The following is a 16,260-nucleotide window of genomic DNA, read 5'->3' as shown; positions in this document are numbered from 1 at the left end:
AAAATTCGCCTCAAGTTGAATTGTTCCTCGTTAAGCTGCTCTTCGCATTTGAATGAGAGGCTCTTTATAAAGAAGTGCGTCACTGTGTTCATTGTTATCAGCACTATTTATCTTGTCCACGGTGGTCTTTGTCTTCGCAAATGACCCCCAGTGATGCGGAGACAATTAGCTTGTCCTCGAATGTTTTGGCTACTTTGCGCCTTGTTGCGTCTCAATACGCGTCTCTCCAAATGACCGCTGCGTTTTGTTCTCGGAGACTCGAACCCGCCCCCTCAGTCAACGGATAGTTTCCATGTCAGCAGATAACCAGCTCGACCAGTCGTCTGCTTCTCGCGCAGGAGGACAGAACATTCCTTCACCAGCACGTCAACATGATGTCGTACCTGAAGCAGCCGCCGTACGCGCTCCCCGGACTGAGCCTGAGCTCGGGAATGGACCTGCTGCACCCGTCCGTGGATTACCCGGGTAAAACTACACTTTTAGAGTTATAGCTACTTTTTTTCAGCCCAGCAGGAAACGAGTAATTGCTTTAAAAACAATGGCCTTAAATTAAGGTATTTCTAATGTTTTTGGAAACACTGGAACAAAAGTTTGCATGCCTTTTAATTGCTTTTACACACCCTAACCTTAGAGCACTAAAATGATAGATACGGGTGTGATCCGATATTAAAGCATTAAATTGCACAGGTTAAAGTGATTTTGTTCGTCATTTCCACAGCGAGCGGCCGTAAACAGAGGCGGGAACGGACCACCTTCACTCGCGCGCAGCTGGATGTTCTGGAGACTCTGTTCGCCAAGACGCGCTATCCGGACATCTTCATGCGGGAAGAAGTAGCCTTAAAAATCAACCTGCCCGAGTCCAGAGTACAGGTGAGATGGAGACCACGAGACAAACACTTCATTAAAATCACATATAATTCAAATTCTGTAAAATTACTTTAAAATCCCAGCTAACAAAAATATATATTTTTAAGAACGTTTCCATTACACTATTTCTGAATGTTCTCTAGACGAGTGTTTCAAAAAACAGTTTTCTTAGTTATGCGAAGTTTAGAACATTCCATTGTTTCATTCTTCAAACATGTTTCTGTTGAACGTTCTGAAACAAGTAACATTTAAAAGCGTTTCAGAAAGAAAAGGTTCCATGAATGATTTAAAAATAATGTTTTGAGGACATTATTAAAAACTTTGAACGAACGTTCTAATAATGTTACTGGAATAATGTTTGTTTGAGAAAATGTTTCGTGTAATCTGTGATATTAAATAATGCTTTTGATTATAGTTTGAATAAAACAAGCTATATGGGCCATTCTACAGAATTGGTGCTGTCCCACAACCAAAAAAGCACATTTAAAAAACATTTAAGTATTCAAATTTTAGATGTTTACTAAGATCCTTCTATTATCTGTTGAATCCCACAATAATATTTAAAATATTATTAAGCTTAATATATATAAAATCATCATTTATAGGATATTTTCAATTGGGAGGAGTCTGTCCCGAACCCTAACCCCTAAATTTCAACTTGTGAAAATGATATTGAAATAATTTTTGCAGTTTTTTCCATTGTTTTTAAAAATATATTTTTTGTGAAGTTAAAAAACAAATATTTTATATTTAAATCATGAAACTTTCTGTAAAAAATGTGTCCCTCATGTTCATGTCACTACTGAAACAGTGTGTGTTTTTCATTGTCTGAGACTGATTTTAACACACTTCTACATTTCTGATCAGGAAATATTCCTGTTCCTCCCTCTCATCGCCTCTCTTTCACAGTAGATAGCTCCATCATTCTGAGTTAAAGGGTTAGTTCACCCAAAAATGAAAATTCTGTCATTTATTACTCACCCTCATGTCGTTCCACACCCGTAAGACCTTCGTTCATCTTCGGAACGCAAATTAAGATATTTTTGATGAAATCCGATGGCTCAGTGAGGCCTGCATAGCCAGCAATGACATTTCCTCTCTCAAGATCCATTAATGTACTAAAAACATATTTAAATCAGTGGTTCAATATTAATATTATAAAGCGACGAGAATATTTTTGGTGCGCCAAAAAAACAAAATAACGACTTATATAGTGATGACCGATTTCAAAACACTGCTTCATGAAGCTTCGGAGCGTTATGAATCAACGTGTCGAATCATGATTCGGATCGACATGAGGGTGAGTAATTAATGACAGAATTTTCATTTTTGGGTGAACTAACCCTTTAAATAAAATGTAGTTTTTCTGTGTGTACAACTGTTCAGAAGTGTGCTAGCTAACCATGTGCTGATTAGCATCTTTGAGCGGCTCAAAAGTGTCTAAAATTGTCACTACCGAAACAGTCATGAACAGAACATGTCATCATCGTTTTGGTAGTGACAAAAGGGAAACATTATCATTTATTTGGGGGAAATTAACAAAATTGTAGTACAGTTATACAAATCATTAGCGTTTTAATGTTTTAATATGTGAGTTAAATTGTGTCATGTGATGTGGTCACTACCAACACATTACTGTCACTACCGGATATGTGCAGTCACGACCGAAACATGGGATGTTTTATCAAAAATAAAGTATATTGAATGATCAACTAAGATGTTATTATAGTGTTTGGTTCAATGTTTATTCAAACTAATGAATCCTTCACTGTGAAATCAGTTTGATAAACTTTATGACTTTTACAAAGAAAGATTGGATTCAAAATACAACAAATCTCATAAATTACACTTGAAATATTGTTAAAATTGTAATTGTTATTGATTTACCTGTGAAAACTTTAAAAAAAAATATATATTTGCAATGTAGATGTAAACAAAATCTTAATAGATCAATGTGACCCTTCTTATTAAATTATTATTGTGTTTCGGTAGTGACAAATTTGGGAGAGGAAAAATATTCCAAAACCTTCTGAAAATACAATATGAGAATTAACTGCACAATTACTAGAAATGTGTAGCTTGGATATTATACATTTGCATACATACAACATTTGTGGAAAAAGACACTTTTTTGTTTTTTCAAGATGTTTCCAACTCTTTGAACCAGTTCTGTAGAATGACCCATATAGAGTTATTAGTGAAAGTTATGAAGTCTTACCAAAACATGTAGGTCAAACCACTCTAGTGAAGCTTAACTTGTCGACATGTAAATAAAGCTTACCTTCATCACTTTCTTTATCACAATGAAAGACTTTGGGCTGGTTTCTGAGCACACTAAAGTCTAAGCACGTGTGGCTTTGATATCATTTCACAGGTTTGGTTCAAAAACCGCAGAGCAAAGTGTCGACAACAGCAGCAGAACCAGAGCTCAGTGCAGAAGACCACAGCAGTGAAGAAGAAGAGCTCTCCAGTCAGAGAGATCACTGCTGACAGCAACCCGTACTCCAGCCCGTCCAGCACATCCTTACCGGCCACGTCCTCCGCCCCGGTGTCCATCTGGAGTCCGGCCTCCATCTCCCCCGAGCCTCCTTCCTCCTCCCCATCCTCCTGCATGCAGAGGTCGTTTCCCATCACATACACGCAGGCGTCTGGATACAGTCCGGGTTTCACTGGCACGCCGTCTTATTTCAGCGGAATGGACTGCGGTTCTTATCTTGGCTCCGTGCATCACCATCAGCTGACCGGAGCCGGTTCGGCACAGGGTTACGGCTTCAGCGCCGCCTCAGACTGCCTGGACTACAAAGAGCAAAGCGCCTCATGGAAGCTGAACTTCAATTCAGACTGCTTGGATTACAAAGATCAGACGTCGTCTTGGAAGTTTCAGGTTTTGTAAAAGCATGGAATGTCTTGGAATATCTTCAGCCTGATGGCACGAAATACTCGGATCTACAGGAAGCAGAAATGATGTGCTACATCATTTTGACTAAATTATTATTAAAAAGATTGAACAATGCAACCAAGAAAAAAACAAAAAGATCAAGAGAAGCAAATGTTTGGTCAAGCGAGCCAGATCTCGTTAAGCCTCTTAAGATGTCCTGCTTTGATCAAGCCAGAGTTTCTCAAATGCACTGTTTTTTTTTTTTTTTTAATGAGTAGCTTTGTTCTGTAAGAGACAATCAGTATGTTTGTGTGTTTTCTTGTATTTTTAGACTGCTGTCTGTTGTAGCTTTATATGATGTTCTTGTCATTGAAAACTGTACTGTGACTTTCTTATTTGTATGTTCTGTTGGTAACGATAAATTATTACTTTTGTAAAGCCAGAGGGATTTTTTTTTTAAATGTTAGACCTACTATATTAAAATGTTCATATTTGATGGAAAATTGCGTCCACCTTATTGCAAATTCATCTTTTTTTGTTTAACAGTTGTTAAATGTGGAAACTTAAAAAAACACCATTAAGCACTAGGGCTAAACAATATATAAATAATTTACCTGTTATAATTTGCAAAACAAATATGTTCACTAGTAAACTAAGAAAATGAAAATACATTATTGATCACCGGAGCATTAACTATTTGACTTAGACAAACCCCTCCTGAAAATTGCATTTAATTTCAAATCAAGACCATCATATTTACACACACACACACACACACATATATATATATATATATATATATATATATATATGCAAAAGGACATTATACATGTATGTGGGTACAGTCACTTTACAGAGGCAAGTTTCAGGGAAATTAAAGGGGTCATGACATGAAATATCCCTTGATGTTCACTTATAATGTTAATACCAAAAACAAAAAAAAACACATATACATGCAGAAAAACAATTATCAACCTTCATTCTGACCCTCTGTCTGAAATGATCAGTTTTTAAGGCGCGGCTCCTTTAAGGCGTGTCAGTAAACGGCCTGTTTTGATTGGCTAACGTCCCAGCATTGGAAACAGATCAACGGCCACTGGCTATTGCATGTGAGTAAGTGTTTTGAAAACATTATCCATATAAAACTGTCATTTACAGACAAAGCATTATGAAATCATTTACTTGTGGTTTGTGATGCAACTGCTGTCAGATCCAATACAATCAACTACTTCATCTGTCAACAAAAGTTTCTTTGTGAACTCTCCATTACACTGTGCCTCGTTTACAAAATAAAATGCTCCGAACAAACAGAAAATCCTCAAACTCGATCCAGGACGCCATTAAAATAAACCACTGTATCAGCGTAGACGGCGTCAGTGATTACTGAAAGAAACCGAACGCACATCTGTATACTGTATCAGTGTATACAGCGTCAGTAATTATAATGACTTCAGAAACTGAACGCACATCTGTATACTGTATCGGCGTAGACAGCGTCAGTGATTATAATGACTTAAGAAACTGAACGCACATCTGTATACTGTATCAGTGTATACAGCGTCAGTAATTATAATGACTTCAGAAACTGAACGCACATCTGTATACTGTATCGGCGTAGACAGCGTCAGTCATTATAATGACTTCAGAAACTGAACGCACATCTGTATACTGTATCAGTGTAGACAGCGTCAGTCATTATAATGACTTCAGAAACTGAACGCACATCTGTATACTGTATCAGTGTAGTGTCAGTCATTATAATGACTTCAGAAACTGAACGCACATCTGTATACTGTATCAGCGTAGACAGCGTCAGTCATTATAATGACTTCAGAAACTGAACGCACATCTGTATACTGTATCAGCGTAGACAGCGTCAGTCATTATAATGACTTCAGAAACTGAACGCACATCTGTATACTGTATCAGTGTAGTGTCAGTCATTATAATGACTTCAGAAACTGAACGCACATCTGTATACTGTATCAGCGTAGACAGTGTCAGTGATTATAATGACTTCAGAAACTGAACGCACATCTGTATACTGTATCAGTGTAGACAGCGCCAGTGATTATGACTTCAGAAACTGAACGCACATCTGTATACTGTATCAGCGTAGACAGCGTCAGTGATTATAATGACTTCAGAAACTGAACGCACATCTGTATACTGTATCAGTGTAGACGGCGTCAGTGATTATGACTTCAGAAACTGAAAGCACATCTGTATACTGTATCAGCGTAGACAGTGTCAGTGATTATAATGACTTCAGAAACTGAACACACATCTGTATACTGTATCAGCGTAGACAGCGTCAGTGATTATAATGACTTCAGAAACTGAACGCACATCTGTATACTGTATCAGCGTAGACAGTGTCAGTGATTATAATGACTTCAGAAACTGAACGCACATCTGTATACTGTATCGGCGTAGACAGTGTCAGTGATTATAATGACTTCAGAAACTGAACGCACATCTGTATACTGTATCGGCGTAGACAGCGTCAGTAATTATAATGACTTCAGAAACTGAGCGCACATCTGTATACTGTATCGGCGTAGACAGCGTCAGTAATTATAATGACTTCAGAAACTGAGCGCACATCTGTATACTGTATCGGCGTAGACAGCGTCAGTAATTATAATGACTTCAGAAACTGAGCGCACAACTGTATACCTGTATCGGCGGTAGACAGCGTCAGTAATTATAATGACTTTCAGAAACTGAGCGCACAGTCTGTATACTGTAGTCGGCGTAGACAGCGTCAGTAATATTATAATGACTTCAGAAACTGAACGCACATCTGTATACTGTATCGGCGTAGACAGCGTCAGTCATTATAATGACTTCAGAAACTGAACGCACATCTGTATACTGTATCGGCGTAGACAGCGTCAGTCATTATAATGACTTCAGAAACTGAACGCACATCTGTATACAGTATCGGCGTAGACAGCGTCAGTCATTATAATGACTTCAGAAACTGAACGCACATCTGTATACTGTATCGGCGTACACAGCGTCAGTCATTATAATGACTTCAGAAACTGAACGCACATCTGTATACTGTATCGGCATAGACAGCGTCAGTCATTATAATGACTTCAGAAACTGAACGCACATCTGTATACTGTATCGGCGTAGACAGCGTCAGTCATTATAATGACTTCAGAAACTGAACGCACATCTGTATACTGTATCGGCGTAGACAGCGTCAGTCATTATAATGACTTCAGAAACTGAACGCACATCTGTATACTGTATCGGCGTAGACAGCGTCAGTCATTATAATGACTTCAGAAACTGAACGCACATCTGTATACTGTATCGGCGTAGACAGCGTCAGTCATTATAATGACTTCAGAAACTGAACGCACATCTGTATACTGTATCGGCGTAGACAGCGTCAGTCATTATAATGACTTCAGAAACTGAACGCACATCTGTATACTGTATCGGCGTACACAGCGTCAGTCCATTATAATGACTTCAGAAACTGAACGCACATCTGTATACTGTATCGGCGTAGACAGCGTCAGTCATTATAATGACTTCAGAAACTGAACGCACATCTGTATACTGTATCGGCGTAGACAGCGTCAGTCATTATAATGACTTCAGAAACTGAACGCACATCTGTATACTGTATCGGCGTAGACAGCGTCAGTCATTATAATGACTTCAGAAACTGAACGCACATCTGTATACTGTATCGGCGTAGACAGCGTCAGTCATTATAATGACTTCAGAAACTGAACGCACATCTGTATACTGTATCGGCGTAGACAGCGTCAGTCATTATAATGACTTCAGTCATTATAATGACTTCAGAAACTGAACGCACATCTGTATACTGTATCGGCGTAGACAGCGTCAGTCATTATAATGACTTCAGAAACTGAACGCACATCTGTATACTGTATCGGCGTAGACAGCGTCAGTCATTATAATGACTTCAGAAACTGAACGCACATCTGTATACTGTATCGGCGTAGACAGCGTCAGTCATTATAATGACTTCAGAAACTGAACGCACATCTGTATACTGTATCGGCGTAGACAGCGTCAGTCATTATAATGACTTCAGAAACTGAACGCACATCTGTATACTGTATCGGCGTAGACAGCGTCAGTCATTATAATGACTTCAGAAACTGAACGCACATCTGTATACTGTATCGGCGTAGACAGCGTCAGTCATTATAATGACTTCAGAAACTGAACGCACATCTGTATACTGTATCAGCGTAGACAGCGTCAGTCATTATAATGACTTCAGAAACTGAACGCACATCTGTATACTGTATCAGCGTAGACAGCGTCAGTCATTATAATGACTTCAGAAACTGAACGCACATCTGTATACTGTATCAGCGTAGACAGCGTCAGTCATTATAATGACTTCAGAAACTGAACGCACATCTGTATACTGTATCAGTGTAGACCGTGTCAGTCATTATAATGACTTCAGAAACTGAACGCACATCTGTATACTGTATCAGCGTAGATGGCGTCAGTCATTATAATGACTTAAAATTGAATGCACATCTGTATACTGTATCAGCGTAGACAGCGTCAGTCATTATAATGACTTCAGAAACTGAACGCACATCTGTATACTGTATCATTGTAGACAGCGTCAGTCATTATAATGACTTCAGAAACTGAACGCACATCTGTATACTGTATCGGCGTAGACAGCGTCAGTCATTATAATGACTTCAGAAACTGAACGCACATCTGTATACTGTATCAGCGTAGACAGTGTCAGTGATTATAATGGCTTCAGAAACTGAACGCACATCTGTATACTGTATCAGCGTAGACAGTGTCAGTGATTATAATGGCTTCAGAAACTGAGCGCACATCTGTATACTGTATCAGCGTAGACAGTGTCAGTGATTATAATGGCTTCAGAAACTGAACGCACATCTGTATACTGTATCAGCGTAGACAGTGTCAGTGATTATAATGGCTTCAGAAACTGAGCGCACATCTGTATACTGTATCAGCGTAGACAGTGTCAGTCATTATAATGACTTCAGAAACTGAACGCACATCTGTATACTGTATCAGCGTAGATGGCGTCAGTCATTATAATGACTTAAAATTGAATGCACATCTGTATACTGTATCAGCGTAGACAGCGTCAGTCATTATAATGACTTCAGAAACTGAACGCACATCTGTACACTGTATCGGTGTAGACAGCGTCAGTGATTATAATGACTTCAGAAACTGAACGCACATCTGTACACTGTATCGGTGTAGACAGCGTCAGTGATTATAATGACTTCAGAAACTGAACACACATCTGTATACTGTATCAGCGTAGACGGCGTCAGTGATTATAATGACTTCTATTCACTTTTGACGTGATGCTCACATTGGTCGATGTCTTGCTCTGGAGGCGGCAATATGCAAATGTATTTGCCGTCGCAGATTCCGCAGTATCAAAATGAGCTGTTTTTGGAGCTTGATTAAATAAATGCTTTGTTTATAAAGAGCAGGAAGTTTTAAGCTATGAAACCTGCAGAATGTTTTAATGGTACAAAGACCTCTTATATATCAAAAGATCAAGGCAAATCTGATTTCTCATGTCATGACCCCTTTAAGACATGACTGAATGAACCAGGGTCAACAGGAAAAGTGGATGTTAATTTACCTTGCTGGTGGCTGTATTGTGTAGATTCAGTGGTTTAATTGGTCATCACGTCCCCTGCTGTGAGTGTGACGCTTTGCCCATTAGTGATGATGATGATGCCATTATTAGTGACTAATGACTAATACAAACCCTGAGGGACAACAGAATCCATCAGGGGACAGTAGTCGATTTATAAGATGGGCAGTTTGTGATCAAATAATAAACGGAAAAGGTAAATGCATAACAATAAATAAATGTTTAACATCCAAATGGAGCAAAATACAGAAAATAAAATTGTAAACAAATATATAAAACAACTGTGTGTGTTGTGATCAAATACAGGGATTTAGATGACATGGACCCCAAACTGATCATCCTCGTGTGACGAATCCTAACATTTAAAAGGCGTCTACCTTTTATAAACACCCAATTTATAGAAAAATTAATATTATAAATCTAAAATTACTTATATTTTTTTCTACTCACTATAGAAATGTACTGTTAAATGTATTACATATTTATTTTATTTTAATAAAATTTTTATTTTATATTAATGTTAATTTAATAGATTAATAACTAATATTTTTTATTTTAATCACATTGTTATTCATTTATTTTAATCTAATTTACTTCTTTTAATCCTATTATTTATTTGTTATTTATTTTTACAGTTTTCCACAATATTTATTTATTTTTATCTACTTAATTTTATTTTTATTATTTATTTCATTTTTAATCATATGTTCATTTAATAGATTAATAATCCTCTTATTTTAATCACATTTTTTATCATTTTATTTTAATCTAATTTATATATTACTTATTTAAAAAAACATTTACGGAGGATGATGGTCAAGTGTATTTCGGTTTCAGTTTATTAAACTGATGATGATACAAATCTCTGCTTATAATACTGAATATAATAGACAAAAACCACAGTATTTTCACAGATAAACAGGTCGGACATGTTTTGTGTGTCGTCAGACTCTTTTGTCTCCAGCATCACTGCTCTCCATTGTTATGTGAATTTCTGCCCTACATTCTCACATCATCAACAATAGTGAAAGTTTTTTATATTGCTTCTATGGCGCTTTAGACAATACAGAATGTTTCAAAGCAGCTTCACAGTTATAAACAGAAAAATACAGAATCAGTGATGCAAACTTCATCAGATATGAGACAAATTAAAGCAGCTCTAGAGTCATTATTCAGATCCATTCAGCTCAAGTTTTGTTCTCATTTTAGAGTCTCATTGCAGTTAAATTAATAATATTACTGAATATTAAGTGGACAACAGCCTCTTAATTAAAAGCACTAAACCGTTTGACCAGCGTGTGCCTCATAACCTGCCATATCACACACGTCCACCTGTGGATTCCCTCATAAACACACAAACACACCGTCTGTCCGGCTATTTTTAGTCCTTCTCTGCATGACGAAACCTGTCATTCCTCAAAAACGTGACTAAAGAGTGTTTAAATATATCACAGCCTCATCTAGAGGATTTACTGCATACATGCTGAGAACATTCACAACAACATGCGTCTAATAATCTAATAATCACTCAGTCACTGCTAAAAAGTTCTAACCTGTTTTACACACATATTTACTTATGAGCATCGAACTTAAAAAGCCTTCAATGTCAAATTAATGAACACTTTTATTCATCAAAGACATTAAATTGATCAAAAGTGACAGTAAAGACATTTATAATGTTGCAAAAGATTCTATTTCAAATAAACGCTGTTCTTTTGAACTTTATATTCATCAAAGAATCCTGAAAAATAAAATGTATCACAGTTTCCACAAAAACATGAACTGTTTTCAACATTGATAATAATCATAAATGTTTCTTGAGCATCAAATCATCATATTAGAATGATTTCTGAAGGATCATGTGACACTGAAGACTGGAGTAATGATGCTGAAAATTCAGCTTTGATCACAGGAATAAATTACACTTTACTATATATTCACATAGAAATAATAATATTTCACTGTTTTTACTGTATTTTTGATCAAATAAACGCAGCTTTGGTGAGCAGAAGAGACTTCTTTGAACTTTTGACCATACTTCTATTATTTTATGGTGCAAAAATGAGTCAAAGATGTAAATCTGTTCTGAAAGACACGAGCAGATGGGTCGGTCAAAGACAAGAGGAGGCTGGGATTGTCGGTCAACAGATGCCCCTTTCCACCCTTGTTTTCCACCCCACTTTTCCTGGCCCACCTGTCAATGGTGACGGCCGGCCGTCTGCGAGTGTGTTTGGATGTTGTGTGTATGAATGCTGGCACGTGTGCGTCAGCGTCTGCTCTCGTGCTGATGAAGCCGAAACGATGAAGGCCTCATTATGTGGAGATAATCAACAAACGTGTGTGTGTGTGTGTTCATATGAAAGCGCACGCGTGTTGGTCGCGTCGTTTCCTGCAGGAAGAGGGAACGGCGTGACGAACCCCTGCCACCGCCACACGCCTGACCACCTGCTCTGGGATTAGGCTGCGCGCGGATTACATGCGTCACAATGGAAGTACACTACCGCAAGTACGCCATAAACACCAACAAAGAGTCAATGAGAGACAATCTGATGATTACAGGAGCATCTGAAGAACTAGTGCTGAAACCTCAGAGTTAAAGCTTGTGCTTCAGACATGAAGTGATCAGATGCAACATTTTCACCATAAAACAGCTGAAAAACATCCCACAGACGACACTGAAGGATGAACACGAGCCACAGACCAGAAAATACAATATTTTTTTAAATATTCATACTAACATAATTAAACTCTAAAACACACTCTAAAAAATGCTGGGTTAAAAACAACCCAAGTTGGGTTGAAAATGGACAAACCCAGCGAATAGATTAAATGTTTGATTTAACTCAACTATTGTTTAAAAATGACTATATGTCTGGCTTAAAATGAACCCAAAATATGTTGGAAATTAACATTTATTAATATGTTTACTAAATGAATAATATTTAAACAATAAACGTTTATTAAATTGCTTATTAATAAATGTTCACCTTTTGATTATTATTGTTGCCTATTATTATTATTATTGTATGTAACATATTTTGGGTTCATTTTAAGCCAGACATATAGTCATTTTAAACAACAGTTGAGTTAAATAAAACTATCCAGCAGGTTGGGCAAACATTTAACCCAACCACTGGGTTAAAACAACCCAATCGCTGGGATTGTCCATTTTTAACCCAACATGGGTTGTTTTTAACCCAGCATTTTTTAGAGTGCATATTTCCACGACATATTCGATTGTAAACTAGGTAAACTGATGAATGAAATTCATATTAAGTCACTGAGATCACATTAGTTTCACTTGAAAATATTTCACTTTTCTCAATTAATGTTAAATTTTAACTCATTGATTATTAATTAAAATGTGTAATGTTGTGATTAATATTAAATATATTAATACTACTCACAGTTGTACATCATATCTGAACATGTCCAGGTCATTTTTCACCCTAAAAACAAACAAACAAACAAAGAACAACAAGAGGAAATTATGTTTAGCTTAAAGAAAATGAAGCCTATTTTAAGAACATTAAAATGTTTTGCATCGTGATATTACCTTCATAACAATTAAATACAGTTAAAGGGTTAGTTCACCCAAAAATGACATTTCTGTCATTAATTACTCACCCTCATGTCGTTCCACACCCGTAAGACCTTCGTTCATCTTCTGAACACAAATGAAGATATTTTTGATGAAATCCAAGAGGTTTATGACTCGTCCATAGACAGCAATATAATCAACACTTTCAAGGTCCAGAAAGGAACTAAAGACATCGTTAAAACAGTCATGTGACTGCAGTGGTTCAACCTTAATGTTATGAAGAGATGAGAATACTTTTTGTGCTCAAAAAAACAACGGAATAACGACTTTATTCAACAATATCTAGTGATGGGTGATTTCAAAACACTGCTTCATGAAGCTTTACGAATCTTTTGTTTCGAATCAGTGGTTCGGAGCACCAAAATCACGTGATTTCAGTAAACGAGGCTTCGTTATGTCATAAGTGTTTCGAAACGATGTGTTTTGTGAAAAGTGTTTCGAAACAAAAGATTCGTAAAGATTCAGTGTTTTGAAATCGCCCATCACTAGATATTGTTGAATAAAGTTATTTTGTTGTTTTTTTTGGCACAAAAAAAGTATTCTTGTCGCTTTATATCATTAAGGTTGAACCACTGCAGTCACATGACTGTTTTAAATACGTTTTTAGTACCTTTCTGGATCTTGAAAGTGTAAAATTAACTTGCTGGCTATGCAGGCCTGACTGAGCCATCAGATTTCATCAAAAATATCTTAATTTGTGTTCTGAAGATGAACGAAGGTCTTACGGGTGTGGAACGACATGAAGGTGAGTAATAAATGACTGAAATTTTCATTTTTGGGTGAACTAACTAATACTTTAAACGCAAAACACACTGTAGTAAAGAGAATGAGATTATTTTATTGTTATATTTTAATTGTCAAGATAATGTCATAGTGCAAAAAACTCCTTTGTTGATTTTGTGCTGAATGTGAGCTGATCATGTTTCACAGCGGAAGAACAAAAGTCATAAAAGAGTCCAAAAAGAATCACAAAGCTCATGTGTTCTTTCTCAAATGATGTGTGTGTGTGTGTGTGTGTGTGTGTGACCCGTAACTGTGCCCTACTTTCAGAAACAAAACACTTGTTATGGTTGGTGACAGAACGGAAAAATCTGAAGAATGGTCTGAATGACACTAAAACAACTAAAGCAACAGGTCAAGGGTGAACATTACAGATGGCAGCCATTGATTCTGACCTCATTATCCCAGAGCTCGTCTCCCAGCAGCTGATTAATTAGAGAAAGCATCAAATAACGAGTCTTTAACAGGACGTCACTGTCAGGAGACACAAAACACTGAGAAAATTAACAGATTGATCTTACATTAGTACAGCTCAACTCTGCTTAGTGTGTGTATGCTAAATTAATCTGAAAGAAAATAAAATGTAGATAAATATAAATGAATGAATATAAATAAATAAAAATATATATGTAAATGAATACAAATACATACATAAATGTTTATTTTCACTGTCAGGAGATTAATGACAAATTTAACAGACTAAACTTATATTTGTACAGCTTAATCCTGTTAAACTGTAGTGTATATATAGTAAGCGAGATCTCTTTAATATCTCAGTTTGTTCCTCTTAGACAGCGACGAGAGAAAGAGTTGGTTTCAGAAGAGATCTCTCTATTCTCTCCACTTCTCTATGTTGGCTAGCTCTTGTGTTTTATTGAATTTCGCTCTCTCAGTATCTGGTGTTTTCAGCTGTAAATCCGGGTTTCTTTGGACGGGATCTACTTATAGACTCTGCAGTCGTGCTGGAGAGAGGACAATGAAGAGAGAGAACGGAGTATTATCATCCCGCGGGATGGAGGCACTGATGGCATTTCCAGGCTTTATTCCTCTTCCTAAGCCTGCCGGCTCCACTTCCAATCCGATTGGATGATACGGCCAGGCATGCAAATGAAATGCAAAACAGGGAAAGGTTTCCATTCTGTTGCCAATCTCACTCGAGTTTGTCCTCTTCAACACATACAGTCTTTGTAAACACTTTTGTCTTTTCTCAATTTAAGAGTTTAAATAGTGCTGCTCTGTGATTCTGTCCACAATATCTGAAATCATGCAGATATAATGTAGTAGCAGCATAAACACTGGAAAACAAAGGCATATGACGCAATAATACATTAATGAGAGTTGTGCAGTTTTCTAATGTGATGCTTCCAAAACTATAAGTGTTTCTTGCTACTTTGACGAAACCTCATCTATTCTACATCAGTCAGCTAGTAAACATGATCTCAGCGACAAAAATAAGCAGATTTTGCAACAAAAATATATAAAACATCACAGGAAACCAAACAATTAAGTTTGTAAAGCATATGAGATTAATGAATGTAAAATGTTCTGACATTTAAAACAAACTATATTAAATTCTGGTGATTTTGCATGTTTACATTTTCTTCAATAATATCTTAAATGTAACTATGAACTACAAAGAATCTCTAAAAGACTCATTTGAATGCCACAGAAGATTCTCTAAATGAGCTTTACTGTGGTAATATAGCAGAGTTTGGTGTTTTGATACTCTTTACCTGCAGCAAAATGCTTCACGTTCAACTTTCGTCTTCATCGCTGATTGGATGCTTTTACGTGTTTATTTTAGGTGTTTGTGGGTATTCCAATATTCAAACACTGTTTTTTTATGCTTATTTTATAGTGTGATAAAAATGATTCAGTGAGTGAGTGAGCTGTCCAAATGATTCAGACTGAAGCGCGAACCGATTCAGACTGTTACGCTAACTCAGGGATTCACACACTTTTCCGTCATCTGAACTTTTTGATCTAAAATATTTACTTGAAGATCTCCTGAGATTTTTATTATTGTTTAAAAAATAATTTATTCATTTTAATTTTACGTTTTTATTGATTTAGCTTTTCATCAACTCGCGAAACCAGCTTGGGAAAACCTGCGCGAACTCATTTGACCAACACTTGGAAAAGAACCGACTCAGTGATTCATTCACAAACCGGTCATCATAAATTCGGATTTTCTGGCGACAGAAAATACGTCTGACACTCGACATTATGGCTAAAATATTGTGTCAATTATTTTCAGCTTACGCAAATGACAAAAATATCTCTCGCCAATCAAGAATTAATCGGTTAAGTGTAAAAAAAAAAAAACTACTTTAAGGTAATTTGGCGCCAAAAGTAGATCGCGGACTGGTAAAATAAAATAACTTGGTTTCTTCGACTTGGTAAAATAAATAAATTAAAAAATAAATCAGAAAAAGATCTAGAAACGTATTA

The 16,260-nt window shown here is 36.6% G+C and overlaps 1 protein-coding gene and 1 long non-coding RNA gene across 2 annotated transcripts in view; one reads left to right on the top strand and one right to left on the bottom strand.

The window, feature by feature from the left end:
- The window catches only part of LOC127501980 (uncharacterized), an 11,441-nt gene extending 8,138 nt beyond the window's left edge, over nucleotides 1-3,303 (bottom strand). The window contains exon 1 of the long non-coding RNA XR_007926746.1: nucleotides 3,149-3,303. This is a non-coding gene — a long non-coding RNA (uncharacterized LOC127501980). The remainder of the gene's footprint in view (nucleotides 1-3,148) is intronic.
- The window catches only part of LOC127501969 (homeobox protein OTX2-like), a 4,927-nt gene extending 679 nt beyond the window's left edge, over nucleotides 1-4,248 (top strand). Inside the window, exons 1-3 of the mRNA XM_051874337.1 lie at nucleotides 1-465; nucleotides 719-870; nucleotides 3,242-4,248. The exon at nucleotides 1-465 is cut by the window's left edge and continues 679 nt beyond it. Coding sequence (XP_051730297.1) covers nucleotides 372-465; nucleotides 719-870; nucleotides 3,242-3,760 — 765 coding nt within the window. The 5' untranslated portion in view covers nucleotides 1-371 and the 3' untranslated portion in view covers nucleotides 3,761-4,248. The remainder of the gene's footprint in view (nucleotides 466-718; nucleotides 871-3,241) is intronic.
- Nucleotides 4,249-16,260: the final 12,012 nt, after the last annotated feature.

Source organism: Ctenopharyngodon idella, chromosome 20 (genome assembly GCF_019924925.1).
Source record: "Ctenopharyngodon idella isolate HZGC_01 chromosome 20, HZGC01, whole genome shotgun sequence".
NCBI lineage: Eukaryota > Metazoa > Chordata > Actinopteri > Cypriniformes > Xenocyprididae > Ctenopharyngodon > Ctenopharyngodon idella.
Note: the sequence above shows the minus strand (reverse complement) of the source record. Positions and strands in the feature narration are given on the sequence as shown.